At 41.2% G+C, this 19,537-nt stretch overlaps 1 protein-coding gene across 1 annotated transcript; it reads left to right on the top strand.

Annotated features, from left to right (window-relative positions):
- Positions 1–1,496: 1,496 nt before the first annotated feature.
- LOC117263334 (germ cell-specific gene 1-like protein) lies at positions 1,497–18,960 on the top strand. Its single transcript, XM_078175901.1, has 7 exons — positions 1,497–1,727; positions 4,601–5,715; positions 9,426–9,620; positions 12,394–12,453; positions 12,574–12,732; positions 15,903–16,014; positions 16,534–18,960. Exons 2-7 carry the CDS (start codon positions 5,520–5,522, stop codon positions 17,153–17,155), a joined length of 1,344 nt encoding a protein of 447 aa, XP_078032027.1. The 5' UTR covers positions 1,497–1,727; positions 4,601–5,519; the 3' UTR covers positions 17,156–18,960.
- Positions 18,961–19,537: the final 577 nt, after the last annotated feature.

Genomic DNA, 19,537 nt, shown 5'->3' on the forward strand with positions numbered 1-19,537 from the left:
ATAAAACTCTAATACCCTTTTCTTATGAACACGGAACAGTGTCCGTTCTGGTTTCTGCAATTTTGAACCATTTTGAGCATTTCGGCCAAAAATAAATTGGTTCAGAACCAGAAAAGTTGGTTCTCAGCTGGAACCAAAACATTGCAGATTTTCCTTTACCTGCTGTCTGAAATGTGACCACATCAGTGGGGTGCGTCATATTCTACATTTTGGAAAGAGTAGATGGAGTCTTGCATGGTATGGAATAGTTTTTTTGTGTCTTCTTAAAATTATAATAGTGGGTCCATGCTTGTGTTTTTGGATTTAAAGAAATGATGTAATGACAGAACAAAAGATTGTAGGTAGTCAGTGTAATCAGCCATCTTGCTACTACTGATTAATTTCATTGTACATTGTGCAATGACCTCCACTGATAAAGATTCATTAATTACAATGGTTCTACTCAAAACAGGTGGAAACATGGGGCTGTTTCACTAGCACCAAGGTTTCAAGAAACCTGAATGGAACCGGTTAAGAGCCCGAGCCTATTCGATGGAAAAGGGGTATAAATGGAACCAAAAGGTCAGTGAACACACAAGGTTTCAGTGAAACACACTGAGATAGCAACAGATATGGCTACACTCTGTGAATCTGGGGTTACACAGCCTTTAATTTACCGAACCAATGTTGCTGTGGTAGCAACTTAAGTTATATATATAACCCCCCTACTTTTTATGAACAGGGAAATTACCTCTAGGGAACAAAACTGTTTTTTGTACCAGGCTGTTTATTTCTGCTGTACAGTTGGGCAGTTTAATATGGGGGTTTAAGGGTATTGACTCACTCTTGGAGCCAGCCTCAAGTGGTCATTCGAGGAACTGCAATTTTTGACACTTAGGTGTTGGCTTTATTTTTCAGCCCCTTCACTAGTTAAGTGTTACTAATAAAGTGGCCCGTAAGTATATTTATCAGGCCCTCAGGAAAGCAGCACAGTCTTGCTTCCAAATTTTCTCAGTGGCCACTTACGGTATTACAGCAAAAAAAAAACAAAAAAAATCCCCTGCGGCCCAAAAAGCATTTTCCCCAAAAAACACCATTGACGTCTGGAAAACTGTTGACAGCACACCCTGAACTACAAACAAGGTCAATTGGTACTCTTTTAACTCAGAATTTTTGATTTTGATTTTTGATATATACATATGTATACATGCATACTATGTATATAAACTGTTCCAAACATGCCATTCCAGTATGTTCACTCATGACTTATTTTCCAATCAGAGATTCAAACCAATGACTTTCTTGTCATGGGATTGCCTAAATCCATCAGTGGTATAGGCTATACTGTAAAGCTGTACTGGTTTGTGTTAAGAAGGGTTGAAGTTTAGAGAGCACCACGAACCATGAGACCACAACACTGTCACTCTTATCTCAGTTCAAGCTGTTCCATACCATACTGTCAGATTAATCACTATAGGAGTGGAGGTCAGGAGGGTTATGAGTGAGAGAGGAGGAGAGATGAAGAAAATAAGAGAGGGAGAGCTGGTGATGAATAGACACACTATAGAGAGCAAAGGGGAGGGAAAGTAACAGATGGACTTGTGAGGATTAGAGAAATCTGGGTGGTTTCTGATAGAAACTCACCCAAGACAGAGGAGGGAGTGACGAGGGAGCGTAGAGGGAAGGTGAAGGAAACTGAATCTCTGCTGGAGGAGAGGTGAAAGAAACATAAAGAGTCCTCAAACACGGTGAGTCCAAATGTTTTTTTAAGTGTTTTTATTTTGTTGCTTGAGTGTAAGCTGATCAAAAGTTTAGTGTTAACAGCAGCTGGATTTTTCCAATCACATACAACGATTTCAGCTTATCATGATGAGATGATACAAATCATAGACACAAAATGAGTACCATTCTGTTTCTATAGTACAGACAGGGAAAGCAATTTATTTACTGTGAATCTCCTGCTGTTTTAATGTAGATAATATATTCAGTGTTTTCATCTCTCTGTAGAGACATTTAGACCAGTCAAAACAGAATTTACCAAACAAAACTCCCTAAAAATCAATGTTCTGTTGGGTGAAATAGCAGACTGACTTCATGTCTCAAAGCTGTTTGCCTGCATCAGTTAATCTGTCAGATGCTGATAACATGGACAGGTGTGTGGAGACATATCAACACATGTACAGTAAGTAAAGGTAGAACACTAACAGCCTCAGTGTACTGTATGGATTATCGTTTTACACCAGGAGAGGATTTGATAGAATAAATTAAAGCCTGGTTGAACATAACCTTTATGATCAGAATGATTTGAATGAAAGGATGTTGCCTCTGATCAGGGGAGAAAAAGATGAGGATGATGTTTTTTTCTGCATGAGTACATCAGAACTCTTTTTTGGGACAGACAGATAACCTGTTAACTCAAATCGTATTGGAGTGGGGAGGTGGCTTCTGAGGTTCCAGCTCCGAATATTTTCTCAAAAGCCCCAAATCTATGCTATACCCTAAAGAAATCTAATGTTATTGGGTACATGTTCTGTGTCTTCGGTGTTATATTCATTTCAGAGTATTGAAGATCACATTTAAGCCTGATTTTCACTGTTTAACACATTAATCAGCCTCACTTGTTTGTTTGTTTTTTTTTTCATTTAATTTAAGTTTATTTCATTTCATTTATTTGACTCACGACCATAACACATGGTATGGAGTACAAACATTACATAGAATAACAAAACAATGACACAGCGTGGCTAAAGTACAACCAATGTTACATAAACAAAGGGAAGGACATTCTTCAAAAAACACCCAGTTTATGAATTACTTTTGGTTTATCTGATTGTAATAACAAAATTAACCCAGTCATAGATGGACGGTTTAAATAATAATTTGGCAAATACCCTTCTCTGTAAGTCATCAGGCTTACATTCAGACATTCAAACAAAATTTGATACTCAGGATCATTATCACACAAGTTGCAGATCCTCTGATTTCTGTCCAGCCCTTTATATCTTCCAGTGACTTCTGGATTTCTGGTGTTATTTACTCTAAAATTACAAATAGCCTGTCTGTACTTTTAGGTGTCATGCAACAGATACTTCTCCAGTTCAAACTCTCCTCTTTTAGCCTCTGTTCATCAGTTAGTTTTAACCAGTTGATGTTGTTACACTTTGTGAGAGCAAGAGGTGAAACAAGCCACATTCATCCAGCATCTGCTTAACCTGCAAGACCCATGGTGACACATATACACCTGTATTATGCAGCCTGAGCAGATAGTTGTACATTATTCGACTGATTTAGTTTCTTTACCTTCTATCAGCCTCCCTTAGTAGCCAATAATTCTCTTTTTTAACTGCAGTACAGAGTGGATATCTTCCTAACTCCCCATAGACCATATTATTGCAGGTTGTCTGGTTTTAATTGATCATTTGGTGAAAGGTTAGAAGTTGTTTCCCTGGTAACCAGAGACCCCCTTATGCTCCAAGTCCATTTCTCCCATTTAGTGAAGCATAATCTGCACAGACAGCTGTTTGAATCACACAAATATCCATCTGTAGCTATATGTGTTTTTAATTTATTAATCGTATCTACATTGGTTGATTAGCTCCCAGTCTGTCTGTGAGCAGCAGATTCCCTTCACTCGCTACAGTGTGCTGGGAAATAAAATCCATCAATCATAATGTAAAACACTGTTGATTTCTTCCTGTGGAGTTGACGAGAAAATATTTTGGTTTTGTAAAGGTCTGAACTCTACTCCAGCATATTAGATTTGTAATGCTGTTTATGCCAATCTCCTACCATATCTATAACTTAAAAATATTATGTTATCAGACATTTTTTTGCCTCTTTTTAGGTGGCAGGAATGAAGGAATTAGCAATCCTCAACAGTTGTTGTGTCATGGTTTCTAAGTGATGAAGACAGTTGGAGAACAATTACATACACAATGGGATGAAGCCAGCATGGGTCATGGTTTTCCAATATGATGTACAGACTTTTAGGCGTTCTATTATCTCAAATGGCTTGAAAAATAGCTGCCTTAAATGGGAAACAATGCCCCTGGACCCTCCTAGGTTTGGGCTGAGCCCTCAGTGTTTACAGCGTCTGGCTCCACCCCTTCTCATTGGCCATCGTCTCTCATTACAAACTCATGCTGTGCTGCCAAACATTATTCAAACCCACAGAGCTTTATTTTAAATTCAAGAGAAGATTCCAAAGTTTCCAAAGATAGCAAATATGTCAGGCTAAATTTGAGGGGCATGTGCTCAACATGATGCACAAGACACGTAGAATATTATCATGATGTGGTACAGTCATGAAAAATAAGATGATATAAAACTATTTTTATCTTTAAATCTACGTAAGCTGGAAAACTATGTTAAAGGGTATAAATTCTGTTGCAGATAGAAATCATATTTCATTACATACAGTGTTCATAAAGAACACAGAACTTATTGATTGTGCCCTTTGGCATCTACAGTTTGTTGAAAGACTGTTTGGGTGTAATGAAGATATTGTTACGTGACACTATGTCTGAGACAAAGATTTCAGTCGCAGACATGACTCAACTGTTCCTCACATCTCATAATCCAGATGTTTGTCTCTCTCTCTCCCTCCCTTCTTTTCTTTTAGGTGGTCGTCCAGTCAAAGACAGCTGATGAGTGTCAGTTGGCATTAATCTCATCCACCTAACCCTGCAAGATTAACACAGATTACCAGACCCAGAGGTAGGCCTGAGATACCGGACTAATCACTCCTTTGCGAGCTCAATCCCACTCGCAGAGGTTGAGGAACAGGTTGAAGAACAGGATGAGTCCTGAAAGCGTGACTGATTAGTCGCAAAATCCGCAGGATAAGATTTAGACGTTTATCTTCATCCAGGAGGAGAAAAGGTTATAAAACAGAAAAGGATCTGAGTCATAATGGCAGAGGAAATGTGGTCTAGGGTTACAGCTTGATGAGAAGAAATGTGTGGAATCAGACATGTCGCCTGGCTTGTGCCGTAATATCAAGAAGAAAAGGGAGGTTTAAACTACTCTGCTGATTTCTTTGAAACTGGACTAGGAGGAGAGCTGGAGTTCCTCCTGCAACCTCTGGCCCACACATCTGTCTCTTTCTTACTCGCTCAAAGTGATTAAATCCCAGCACTTCATCTTCCTCCATTCCCTTGTCCTCTGACCTCCGCTCATCGACTGCTCTCCTTCCTCAAGCTCCCACCCTCCCTTCATCTTTCCACCTGACCTCTGACCTTTGTTCCACTTCTCAAACATCCCTAATCCCCTCCACCCACTTCTTCTCTCTTTTCTCTTTCAACCGTCCGCAATGAATCAATCACCACAACAACAACCCGCGACACTTTATCTGGACTTGTTACTGCAGTGTCACGGAAACCCCCTCGCTCCTCTCATCCTCATCCTGATTGGTCAACAGAGCCTGTCATGCTCTTGCAGCCAGTATTGAACAGAGATCAACATTCAACGTGAAGCTGAAGCACACTCGGTGGTCATCATAACTCATTTCTCCCTGAGTTTCTTCAAGTCCAGAAGCAACAATGCTGGAGAACATGTCCAGGCGTAACCGCTCCCTGCTGTCACTTTCCCTCACTTCACTGGCCCTCACCTTGTCCGTCTCAGCTTTCTGCACCTCCTATTGGTGTGAGGGGACACACAAGGTGGTGAAGCCTCTCTGCCTCTCACCTGTCAAGATGAAGAACTGCGGGCAGAACAACAGCCAGCCGTATACCACAGGTGAGGCCGGGAGATAATATCAAATTATTATCAGTGGTATCAGCCTCATGCACACTGCATGGGTTAGAAGGGGCCTGCTTAACCAGCCACTATGTTCAGAAGGTCATTAATCAGCCCATTAAATGGCCGTTATGAGTTGTCATTGGGAGTATGGATACAAACATGTTTATTGTTCGGCTGTGACCTCTAGTGGGCATAGTTATTATGACTGAAGCTAAGGAGGAAGTCAGGGGTGACAAAAGGAGGTGGTCGGGCCGGTGGATGGGTCAAACAAACACAGTACTTTCACCTAGGAGGCCACTGTCAGTGTCCCATGTGAAACTTAAAGTCAATATTTGTGTAGCGTACTTAACTGACATCACATTACAACCATATATACCGTATAAAAACCTTTATAAAAATAATGGACATAGCCACCATGGCATCACCCTTTGGTTTGTGGACTCCAAATTTCTCCTGGATTTTTTGAGCCAAAAGTGAACATATTTGGACAAGGAGGTGGAGCTCACCCCAATATTAGCTTCTAGCTTGGTGAGTGCTATTTGTTTCCAGTGTTATAAAGTCCCACTGTCCCAATATTTCTCCATCCCAAATTGAATGCAACATCTCCTGAGTCCTGGCTTCACTGTTACTGGTGTTTGGGTCAAGCGCTAAATGCTAATGCAAATTTTTTGCAAGTGGATATAAACTGAAAACAAAAAGTACTTATAAGAGAAACTGAACATCCAACTCATTAAGGGCCTTTTAGTACAAGCAAATGCTGAACAAGACCTTTTTTAGACAACTAAAACATTACAGTCAACTTTTATGAACTGAAAACACACTAAAATTAGCAACAACAATGGCTACAGCTATACTCTGTGAATCTGTGGTTACACCATGGTTATGTTACCTAAGTAAACTTGTCACCTTGGTTACGACTTGTCAATGGACAACAGCCACCTCACCTGAAGTGGTCACACCCTTATTTATGCATAACTTTAAGCCTTAATAATAATTACATGGGTGAGTTACATAAAAATTCAACCCCTGCACAGCTGTCATGCATGTTACCTTAGTCATGCATACCAAAACTGTTTTTGGACCAGGCTGTAAACATGTTTTTTGCTGCTGTACAGTTGGGCATTTTAACATGGGGGTCTATGGGGATTGATTAACTTTTGGAGCCAGCCTCAAGTGGCCATTTGAGGAACTGCAGTTTTTTTGCTTCATTCTTCAGCCCTGGAAGTTGCCACTTCGTTACTTAATGTTAAGTAACAAACATGCTTATTTTAACCCAAACCACAATCTTTTTCCAAACACAACCATGTAGTTTTGACACCTAAGCCTGACAAAAATGAATCTGAAATCAGTCAATTAACAAACAATTATGGCTATCTAAATGTAGGTGTAGCAGGTCCCTTCAAGGCTGATAACCACTGGTAACAGCTATGTAATGGTTGGATAACATTCAAAATGGGTGTATTTGTAAGTCTGTGTGTCTGGTGTTAATACTGGGAAACATTTGGTAGAAGAGTGACCAATTTTTACACATCTAGATTATACATAATAATTGTTTCAACAGCATTTAAACGTTCATATTTCAGCATATCCTTCAGATTCATCAAAACACGTTTATACAGTTTTATGTAACACAGAAGTCTAAACCAACTTTCACTTTTCAACAGAATGCACCACAAATTTACCAGCTTAAAGTCTGTTGGCTGCCAAACCATGAAATCTGTGTATATCTGGAACTTAAAAGTTATGTTTTACACAGTGAAACAGCTTTCACTAAATTGGCCTAGGAGGGTCTAACATTACCATTCCTTCCATCATGTTTTCAGCCCTGTTTGTTTGTCTGGTTATCAGCAGTAGATTTCAATTACTATCATTTAGATTTGATGTTAAGTTTCGACAGGGGTGCTGGGTACACTTACAGTTCCTAGAATTGTTGCATTACAAGAGGACTGAGAGAAAAATAGACTTCTGCACCTCCTCTTGGCTCTGTTTTCAGGCTTTAGAAAATCTAGCCTGGGTTAGGAGACTATAACCAATCACAGGTCATCCCAGAGAGAGAGACTTCCCATTGGCTGTTCTAGAACTGCAGATGTGTACATTACTTCAGATGTTGAAAGTCTGATTCAGTGGTGGAGAATCCTGCAGAGAAAGTTGACTTTCCAGCTTGGCAACAACTGCCTACACTGCAAAGCAACCGAAAAAGAATGACGTTCTTAAAGAGAGTCTGACAATAAACAAAATAAAACACATGTCGATATTGGTGAAGCATTTCAGAGATGAAGAGAAAATGTTGCTAATAGTTTAGCCTTCTGCTAACTGGCGCTAAAGAGTCACGGCTGCGGCTTCAAGTTCATGTTTTTGTCGCTAACATTAGCTAGAGCCTTGAATAACAATATGTCCTTCACTTCACTCCCCACGACTACAGACCATCTCACCAGGGAGGACAGTGGGTAGCAGGAGCAGTGGAGACTGACCCCCAGTCCACTGCTGCAGCCACCTTAATATAGTCAGTGCAAACCACATCTCCAGGGGACCATACAGCTCCCTGTTGGATCCATAAATTTTTGTTACTGATATTCAACAAGTTAACCCTGGCACTCCTGCTGGGCCACCAGTCTGTTGTGATACCTGGCTTTGGGGGGGTTGCACTGGCCTGATTTTAGCTGCTACCACCACTGAGTTCTGTCTTCTTGGGAAAGCAGTCCACAGCAGCACGGTGTGAAGCAGAGAGACCGTTTGGTGGCTAGCAGCTAATTCTTGTCTCATTCATGATCTGATAAATATAGAGAGATAGCAGGGCAAAGAATCTGATTAAATAAACCAATGTTTGGGAAACACTGGGTTAGTGTATGAAGCACATGCATATGCCCATGGTCATCTGGGGGAGGGGCTTGGGACGGAGAGGGGAAAGCTGCGGGATGAGAGTGTTGATGAAGGCATAATAACAATCGGTAAAAAAACATTTTTTTACTATATTGCATGTATGGATGATTTAAAATGAAAATGCACCTACATGCTGCCATCATATTTTAAACAAACACTCTGTACATAAAGCTGCATAATAAATGATGTGTACTTTGCACATGTAGAGTACTGACATGTATTGCATGTTCCGACCTTCCTGTATGTGAAGCCTTGCCGTCACATGTGTCACAGTAAAAAAGTGTTGATATTTCATCCCTTAGAAAATCTGTCAGCATAATGATAATGTCGTTATTAATATTTCCAGAAACAGCAAACACTAATCTACTGCAGGATTTTATGGTATCCACAGCATTTTTCCTGCACCTCATATTCCAGTATTTAACACTTGACTTGACCAGCAGAGATTCACATAATCCCAGCTTTGCTGCTAATCTCAGAACTTTGTATCTGCAACTGCATGTTATCGGGATTCACTGACCCGCTGTCTTATCTTTCGGCACTAAGCCTATTTGTTTCCATGTAGTATTCAATTTTCACTGTCATAGAAAATGACAGATTACCTAAAGAACAGTGTTTTTGGGCTGGGTTGTGTTACATGCTGTGACCCAAAGGAGACCCCTCGTAGTATTTATGTCACAGTTTTTTGGCACGTTTGCTTTAAAGAGGATCCCAAACTGCAGTGAGGAAAACATTTCATTTATGAATGTATCTCTCTGCTTCTGCATCTCGTACTCCTGAGCCTACTTATCTACTTCTGTATTCCTTAATTTCTTTTCCCCATTCAGAGACCCCCACCCCGGACCCAAGGCACCCTCCCTCCAATGTGACGCTGTCTCCGCTGCAGAGGGAGGAGCTGGCCAGGATAAAGAGGAAGCAGTTGGCCAATGCAGTCCACTACATCTGGGAAACAGGCGAGGACAAGTACATGCTGCGCTATTTCCACACCGGCTTCTGGCTCTCCTGTGAGAAGCACAATGAAGGTTGGTGATGGGAGCATAAACAGCTATAATTACAAGAACACAGTGGTCAAACAACAAAGGGTTAATTTTTGGAAGCAGCTGTATGGTACCAATTCAGTACCTGACATATGTTTACGTAATATGAAGAACTTTTTTTAGCAATGAAAGTAGTGTGATTACAAGAATACATTCCTTAATACTGTGTTAACACCAAGCGGCAACCTCCGGGGCTGAAAAATTAAACCAGAAACTGCAGTTCCTCTAATGGCCACTTGAGGCTGGCTCCAGGAGCAAGTAGCCCCTTTTACACTGCCAGATTTTCCGCAAATGTTGGGCTGTTTTGCCAGCAAGCTGCGAGCGTGTAGACACACAGAGCCGGATTGGCGAGTTGATCCAAGGTGCCCAATTTTTCGCCTCATAGGGTAGTCATATTGGTGGAACCATTTTAGTTTAAACAGAGCGAGGCGGCCTTCCGCAATGGGAGGGGCTGTTGAGGACTTGTGGGAGGAGCTGTTGATGATGCCGCACGTGCGACCCACTGGCGGTGGATAAACAGGAAACAGCTGATAGCAGGAATTAGCGAGCAGCTAGTAGCAAGAGGGAAATGCAAACCTGACAGACACTGTAAAGATGAGCAGCTGAGGAGACAAGGAATTGCGCGCCCTCCTTGTCCTCGCAAACGAAGAGGCCATTAATCGTCAGATGATGGGGACGGTGAAGAACGGGCTGACTTATGAGAGAATTGCTGAAGGACTGACCAGCCGCGGCTTTCATCCCACGTCACTGTTTACGTCACACACTGAGCTACACGTTTTGTTACTTGCTCACGCCCCCCATTGCCCCGAAAAAGGTGCATTCTGTATAAACAAAAGTAGGTAGGCGGCATTTTGCCACACTCCCCAATTTTGTTTTTATACTGCCAATGCTGAAAAAAGACTGATTGGGCTTTCCTGCACATTTGCACAATTCCTGTTTAAAAAGGGCTAGTCAGTCCCCACAGACCCTCATGTTTAAATGCCCAACTTTACAGCAGAAAGAAACATGTACAGCCTGGTACCAAAATACCTTGGGTCTCTACGGGTAATTTCTCCATTCATGTAACTGTACAGGGGGTGATTTTTTTAAAACTCACCCATTTACATCTCATTAAGGCTCTGCATAATTAAGGGTGTGGTTGGTTTGTGTGTCAGTCTGTCTGCCGAGCTCCCACAGCTCCACCCTCTCGTCCAAATATGGTAATTTCTGGCTGCAAAAAACCTAGTTGTTGACAGCTGAAGGGCTGCCATTGAGACTTTAAAACAGGATTCCACAAATCAATGGGTGATGTCACAGTAGAAATGTCCATTATTTTTACAGTCTATGTTTTGAGCGTATTTGAATATGCAATATAATTACTGCCTTGATAAAAAATATATTATAAATGACTACTGTAGTTATTAAATGTTAGGATAGCCACAAAGTGCTTGTCATAATGCAGACCATCCTCAAGTATGCACAACGCAGAGGGTTAACTCTGGGTCTGAAAAGTGAAACCAATGCCTTAAACCTGCATTCTTACTAATGGCCAACATGAGCAACTCCGCTGGTTGCAAAAAAATTCTAATTGTATAAAAGTCAAAGAGAAAATGACATAGTATGAGCATGAACCACTTGGCTTAACGGTGAAGATTCTCAGTCATCCAGGTCATGGTAATCATAAGTGCTATATCGTAGGCAAGCAAGTCCAGTTGCCTACAGTATAGCACTTATGATCACTTATCTTAAAGCTATAGTGCATAACTTCTGTCGCCTCCCAGCGGATAATGCGTTATTACAACTAATAAGCCGGCGGCACTTCCATGTACACAGAGTAACACTCGCCACAGACCGTACACTCACCAGTCGCCACACACCTGCTAACATTACATTACGTTCATAGCACCATTTCCAAGAAAATAATAAAGTACTAGGTCCAGTACATGTAACAACAACACATACTATTCATAATATAATTATAAACCAAGTCACTTACTTATCCAACAGCAGCAAGGCAACATCCGTGTCTGCCCTCAGCCCAATTTCTTCCTTCAGGGCTCTCCACCGAGGAAAAGCGACACCAATACAAATCCTTGTTTGCCTTCTCCGTTGGTCACTTTCCTTCTTTGCTAATAGACCTTCAGCCGAACGTCCAGGCTTTTTCTTTGTGGTAGGATCCACTTCTGAACCGTGTCTCGGCTGCTTCTCCGCCATGTTGCTTTCTCTTTCTACCTGCGCTCTACCTCTTGCTATGACACTCTGCGCTCTTCCTCCCCCTCCCTTCTTGTTGTGAGGAAGCATTTCCTGTGTGCCAGCGGTCGACACACATACTAAAAATTATATATATTGAAAAATACCGCGAGATGTTAGAGGAGCCAATCGGCTTAATCAGCATTGTGTCATCTCCTCTAGTAGTGGCTTGGGTGAAACGGACCTGTAGAAGTTACGCACTATAGCTTTAAAGCAACTCATTCTGTTAGATTTTCAGGATTCCTAATGAGTATAGACGTAGCATTTCCGAAAGATTATTTATGTCATCACACTCCAACAAAAAATACATATTGCAGTTGTAACATAATACTCTAATCCTTGTGGTTCTGTTATGGCAGAGGCTATAAAAAGAGACATATTTTGCTTTAATCCCCTAAAACATGGTTGATATTCAACTGAAATATGAAAGATTAATTTAACATTCAAAGCATTTAATGTTCTGATCATGATTTGTGTTAATCACCATCACAATGTTGATACATCAGCTCTGTTGTGATTGTTCCTCCAGGCGAGGATCAGGAAGAGAAGTGTCGCAGCTTTATTGAGCTGACACCAGGAGAGACACAAGGTCTGTCTAAACATCTAATCAATCACATATATATGTATGTATTTTTGAATACATTGCCATCAAATACTCGCTTATGTCCTGTCACACAAAATGTATTCTTCTGCCAATCAATGCTTCCAGGTGTCCTCTGGCTCTCAGTCATCAGTGAGTTCACGTACATTGGTCTTCTGGCCATGGGCTTCCTGCTTATGTGTGTGGAAGTGATGTGCCTCTGTGCCAAGAGGGAGATGAACGCCCTCAAGATCAATGCCTTCGCCGCCATGTGCACTGTCCTCTCAGGTGAGGAGGGGGGGGGACACACTCTCTGCTGAGGTCTTATAAAACATCAACTTATTTAACCTTACACAACCCAAATATCAGTAGGGGTAGTTGTTTGAATCATGTATATTGAGGTATTCATTCCTCTGTACCAAAGTAAAGTGATGATAAATGCAAAATATACATAATTAAAACTTTGATCTCATTGGACAAATTGCTGAATTTAATCACAGTTTCATTGGATACGGATAGTTTTCTGTCATAAGACTTGAATTTTCTTTGAAGAAAAGGCTTTTTGGACATTTGTGATCATTTGGGTTTATTTATTCTCTTCAGTTTTTTGTGACCTCAAACAGTGTGACTTTCAAGAGTTAAGATAGGTGGCCAGCCAGTTCAGTATTGAATGTAATGGTTTCTTCCATTCTGGAACTCTAGGGGCCCTATTTAGATGGTCTAAAGTGGACGGCGGAGGGCGCATAATCCATGTCGCAGGTGTCATTGCTATTTAGATGCAGGCGCAGCTGTCATTTTCACGCCCTGCGCCCCCGTCGTCTAACTAGCAAATGAACTTGCGCTTCTCTGGGTGTGTTGGTCTAAAAATGAGGAGTGGTCAGGCGCAGTCATGGCGCATTGCTAGTTAGATGGCGTAAAAAGCAAATGCGCCAGTGACCAACAAAAACCTGGTCTAAAGTCAACGGCGCAGTATTTCGCTGTTAAACAAGTTAGTAATATGCATCTCTTGGCGGGTGCACAACGCGCGTGCACTCTGCTCAGACACACACGGAGCAGCCACACATATGCAAAAGATAACAAATAAAAATATGATTACAGTGTGGAAGGTTATTATTGTGCACATTAAAATATTTATCAGAAACACGTCTTAATGGTCAGTCATTAATCAGAATGATCTAATCGCAGTAATAATGATAATCATAATCCGGGAGGTCCAAGCTGCAGTGTCCGAATATATGGAACTGCGAGCAGACCTCCACGGGCTGATGATGCATAGCCTGTAAAATGAACTTGTCTTTCCCAAATGAATTGTGATCATTTTGGCATGTAAATCACAAAATCAAAGATGTAAAAACGTTTTGACATAAACACAACAATAACCAGCTTCTGTGAACTAAAAACGTAAATTTATAGCCCTACAAGTACAAATGTATATTTAAAAAAAAAAAAAGCTTTTAGAACGTAAAACTGAAGATCATCTTGTCAGGAGGAGGAGGAGGAGGAGGATGACCCCAGCTCCGCAGCCAGCGCGCAGCCAGACCAGACGGGCCTGGGTGCAGCCATGGGACCAGCCCTTCCTGTACCTTCAGGCGGGGGGGTTCAGGATGCTGGAGAGGGAGCTGTGCTCTCTAACCTCCCGGGTTAAAATAAAATGAATTGAATAATTTACAATTTATTGACAGCGTTTCTCTCGCATGCGCACGCACGCTCTCTCTTTCTCTCTCGCAGTCTCACTCTGTTTCTTTTCTTTTGACTTTTCTAAGATGACAGATGCTGAATATATACTCCCTATCTGATGCTGTGGCTGTTTGTGGTTGGCTGAGAGGGATGTGAACTTATTAAATTGCAGCTGTGTTAATCAAATCAGGTTGGGTTTCCATTACGTGTGCCAAATGTGCCAAACTGTGCCAATCCCCTTTGATCTGTCATCAGAAGTGATGGGACAGTCGATATAGAGATACATTTATCGTCTCCTCAGCTGTAAAACGCTCACTCTTTTCAGTTGGTAGGTCCGCCATCTAACTAGCTCTCTAGCTCTCCACCATGCACCTCTTTTAAAGGGAATGAGAGGTGACACTCTAATTGGCTTATTGAATGATACGTCCAAAACACACCCATGACTAATTCACAGAGTAAGTCCAACCCTTTTAGACTCTCCGCCATGGCGCACAGTCTGAAAACGCGCTGTCTAACTAGCAAGTGACTGGGACATGCCCATGCGCCGCACGCCTGGCGCTTTGCGTTTTAGACCATCTAAATAGGGCCCTAGATGTTTGCTTTGTTTGATTATAAGTGTAGACTCAGGTGTGCTGATGGCATGAAGATTTTTTGGTTGTATTTTACCTTCCCATTGTTAATACTTTCAAATGTTCTTTATTCCTGCCTTATTATAAATAAGAGTTCCAAAAGGGTTCTCCCTAAAGGGCTAGGATTCTACCCAGAGCCATTTTCTTAAAAAAAAAAAAAAAAAAAGAAAGGAAAGAAAAAGAAAGGGTTGTGCTAAAAAAAGAAAATGAAAAGGGTTCTTAATGGAACCTTTGGTCTTACAAAGAACCTTTTTTTTTTTTTAGATTATGGGTGTTAAAAGATTTTTACCCTCAAATATTCAAACGTTTACCCTGTAGATGGATTTGGAATCCCCTTAATCAATTCACTTTACATGCGTTCTGCCATAGTTGAAATCTTTACCATCATTACCTGCCATACAGTACTACATGGTCTGCCAAAATTCTTTATTTTCTTTTCTTATTCATTTATTTTTTTTTATTGGAACTGGGTATTTGCTATACTGTATTTCACTGTAATCTTGGAGTTTCATTTACCAACTCTACAGCACCACTGAAATAGTAAAAGCTGTAGTGGTAGTGATTTTACAAAATTTCTACCCCCTAAAAACATGATTGTGAACCATGGGTATTGTGGGTTTTGCTGGACTGCATCAGCCTGGCCCTCAAGGATCTTTATGATGGCTGCTGGACATGTTTCCCTTGGCCCCGCACTAACCTGTTAAACTAAACCCATCGCTGGTGGGAGAGAGATCTTTGGGAAGTGTAGTCAGTAACTATTTTTGGAGCTCTTGGTAGACATCCTGGATGGGTTCTTGTTAGCACCCATAGATGGTGGAAAGGGTCTGGATACAGAGGGATATGGGTGGAACCATTAGACCAAGGGTTCTCTGTAGAACCTTTCTTAGGAGGGTTTGGGTTGGAATCTTTCACAGATGGTTCTAGGTATAACCCTTAATGTTGGGCTCTAGGCAGAACCATCTGAAAGGGTTCAAGATGGAATCTTATGAAAGATTCAACCAAGAAAACAAAAAGAGTTCTCCTATTGGGACAAGTCTAAGAACCCTAGTTAACACCTTTATTTCTGAGTGTGCCTCTGTCTTTCATCTTACTCATTTCTACAACCATTTTTTAAGTGATCAGACTCATTCTCTTCTTTTCCTCCTCTACCAGGTATGATGGGGATGGTAGCACACATGATGTACACCACAGTGTTTCAGATGACTGTGAGCATCGGGCCCAAAGACTGGAGGCCACAGACATGGGACTACGGATGGTCTTTTGCGTAAGTTTGTTTTAATTTAACCCCCCTGAAAAATTGGACTTCAGGCTTGGTCACAACCAGCTATGAAATCTTGCGGCTGAAGCAATTCTTTTAAAAGGTTTTGCTGCAATTAGAAGATTTCCTCACAGGTTCAATTTTTTCCTGTACATTTGAGCTGTTCTGAGAGTCAGAAAGTTCAAAAAAGAGGAAGCTATCATAGCTCATTGGCTGTGTTGCACCATCATTTTAATTTAAACTCCTAAGTCTGAGTATAAACTGTATCACAACTTCAAGCGCAGTTTGAGACAATTATGAGACAGATGAGTTGATGATACAGTTGTTGGTAGTTTTCAACCAGCCCTGCACGTAGTCACCATGTCAACCAACTTCTAGCACCAAATATTTGGCAGCAACACATGGATGAACTATGCTGTGCCTTTTGTGGTGTGACCAGGCCTTCAAACAACACATTGCATTAGCCTGTGGTCTGATGAAAAGGGTTAAAATGTCTCCAAACTCATTCCTCCCTGTACTCTCCAGCATGGCGTGGCTGTCGTTCAGCTGCTGCATGGCTGCTGCTGTGGCCACACTCAACTCCTACACCAAGACCATCATCGAGATGAAGCACCGCGCCCGGGTGAGGCTGGAGGAGGCTCGCGCTGCTGCCCGTGCCCCCTCCTACGAGGAGGTTGTTCGAGCAGGCAGCGGAGGGGTTTACTCCGTCAGTCAGCTAATTCAGCTCGGCCAGCAGGGGGCACTCATGGACCCGCTGTGGCCTAGAGGAGTGGGACCAGCTGTTGGTCCTCTGGCGTGTAGCGCTGGGGGAGCGCTGCTTGTTGGCGGAGGAGGGATTGGAGTTGGAGGGATGGGAGCTGTTGGGATTGGAATGGGAGGAGTTGGAGCAGTAGGAGGGGTCGGAGGAATGGGGGTAGGAGCAGTTGGAGGAAATGGGGTTGGAATGGGAATGGGAGCAGCAGGAGGAGTCGGGGGAATGGGTTTTGGAACAATGGGAGCACTGGGGGGAGTGGGAGGATGTGGGATGGACCCTCATGGTATGGTGGTGGTGGAGGGATGTGGTGCTGAAGGATGTGAAGACTGTGAACGGGAAATGGACGAGATAGATTATGCTCTGCAGGAGGACAGAGAGGACTCACTCTGCTAAGACTTTTGGGGACAGAGGACTGTGACAAACATCTTGTCAGGATTTGATCTACACATTGTATTTGATTGAAACTACATTCCAAGACTACAACACTTAAACACATACCTTCAAAAATTATTATTATTAACATGATTATTATTATTATTATTATTATTATTATTTGTATATATGCAGCTTTGAATGATAATTGTAGCATTTCTTTACTATTTTTAAGTTATACAAAGATTGTTTCAAGCAATGTCATTTGATTTCTGGACCACAGGAGCCAGAAAGACTTCATAACAAGCCAACAGCTCCAAAGCTCCAATGTTTATTTTTAACATTTTTACTGGTAACAAGTTAGCAAAGAATCGCCCACTTACACATCAAGCAGACCCAGAGCAACACGATCATCCCATTGCAATAATTGCAAACCTCTGCTTTAACAAGGGAGGTTGGTAAAAGCATTGAGACTACCAAGTCTCAGTGAAGCAGAGGAACCAAACCAATTGACTAATTCTAAGTCCCGCCCCTCTTGCTGTTGCTGAGTCGGACTAGCTTGATAAAAAGAAGCATGGTCCCGTTGAGCCAGGTGCTGCAGTGTTTACTAGATAGTTTCTCGGTGTCGGGCACTATAGCTTCAAAAAGCCAGCAGCAAAGACTACACAGTGTGATGGAAAGATATATTCACAATGTTAACTTTTATAAACAAGGCAAAGCAAAACAAATTTAGGCTTCTGGTCTCAACGAAAACAAGAGAAGTAGAAATCGAGGATGATAAGACTATCAGTCAACATTGCTCCTGCACTCCTGGGTATGTTTTCCAATGATGGCAAAGGCATGAGCTGCCCTCCTCTCCCTCTGATTGGCTAGGTCTTGTTGCCTTTGTTGGTTTGATTGGTTGGGTTTGGGCAAGAAGATGTGTGATTAGGACCAGAATGTCAGGATAAGCCAATCAGAGGCAGAAATTTTGCTTCCCTGTCTTAGGATCAGTAAAGTACTCTTTGTATTCTTTTCTAAATACAGACCATGTTGCTAACCTAATGTTCGTCTCTCTGTATTGTAGAACGTTGCGTTCGTTAGGCGACTTTGGGGTGGCACATAGCCTTATAGATTATATAAACAAAGGAACGTTAGCTTTGATCCTTTCTTGCTGGCGATAATTCATGCCATCTTAACAATATGTCAGCAACCAAACTCACTGTCCTTTTCTAAATCTCTTTAACATTACCATAAAAATGAGGAGGCAAACCTGGCGGATATCTCTAATCTGACATGAGGCTAACTCATCTTGATGTTCCTATATGTTAACCAGGAAGTTAGCTAGCATTTTGCAGACATTAGCTATGATGTAATGTGTCTGTGAAGCTTGTGACAGTCCGCCCGCCACATATTTTAACCGTCCTCAAAATTTGACGAACTTTAGCTGAAACATAGACGAACCTAGCATATAGCCTGTCTAGCTAAGTATAACAGGAAAGGGGAAAGTTGACTGATGCTCTGTGGTGCTACAAGCTTCCTCCATTTTTTTTTTGAGCATCAGTATTACCAAAAACAAAAAAATAAACTTAAGTTTTCTTTACTTTTGTAAATGCAGCCTTACAGTGACTACTTCAGGGATTGCATTATGGCTCATAAGATGTGTGAGAGGATGTGAGACTGTAACTCAAAGGGTGTTGAGAGATGAAGATGATAATGATACAACAGTGACAATGACTGTGGTCTCTGACGTTATTTAGGCTACATTTTTTGTTGTACGTTTTGATTTATGTTTGCATGAATGGATGAAAATCCTTTCAAGTAAGATAATAAATAAAAACAACCCACATTTTCTGATGATGTCTTATTAATACACAGATTCCCTATGATCATGTAATCTTCACTTTTGCTGTAAGTTGAGACTTTTGCAACTATGATTAAAAAATAACCTATTTAGAGCCTATTTAGGTTGTTTGAAAAAATTAAAGACATGTCTATAATTATGAAACCCAGTGTTCATCATGTGAAACAGTTGGCTAAGACTTTTTTATTAAAAGTTTATTTTTCTCATACACAGTTTCTAGACTCAGATGCCCATGAAACTCTCAATTAAATAATCAGTATGAACAGTTGGAAAATACCTCAATAATATATTATAAAATTTCAAATGTACAAGACTTTGTATGTAAGATTTTGGAACGTGAGCAACGTGGTAAGATATGATTCCTATGTCTGTTTCCATTACAGTTTTATCTTCTTCCTAACCATTTTAAGACTCCACAATGACAAATAAGATTTGTTTTACCTGCAGCCTAAATACATGATTTGCATGGGACCTGAGTATTTGTGCCCCGTTATACTGTCTTTTTTTATGTTTTCCCATGTTTATGTTTATCTACTGAAAAAAAGAAAAGCGAGAATTAA

This window comes from Epinephelus lanceolatus, chromosome 16 (assembly GCF_041903045.1).
Source record: "Epinephelus lanceolatus isolate andai-2023 chromosome 16, ASM4190304v1, whole genome shotgun sequence".
NCBI lineage: Eukaryota > Metazoa > Chordata > Actinopteri > Perciformes > Serranidae > Epinephelus > Epinephelus lanceolatus.

Excerpts from the sequence above, each read along its gene's own strand:
- LOC117263334 (XM_078175901.1), top strand. The coding sequence starts at position 5,520 with ATGCTGGAGAACATGTCCAGGCGTAACCGCTCCCTGCTGTCACTTTCC. Across the intron at positions 12,454-12,573 it reads GACACCAGGAGAGACACAAG|GTGTCCTCTGGCTCTCAGTC; the intron begins GTCTGTCTAAAC and ends CAATGCTTCCAG. Across the intron at positions 16,015-16,533 it reads GACTACGGATGGTCTTTTGC|CATGGCGTGGCTGTCGTTCA; the intron begins GTAAGTTTGTTT and ends TGTACTCTCCAG.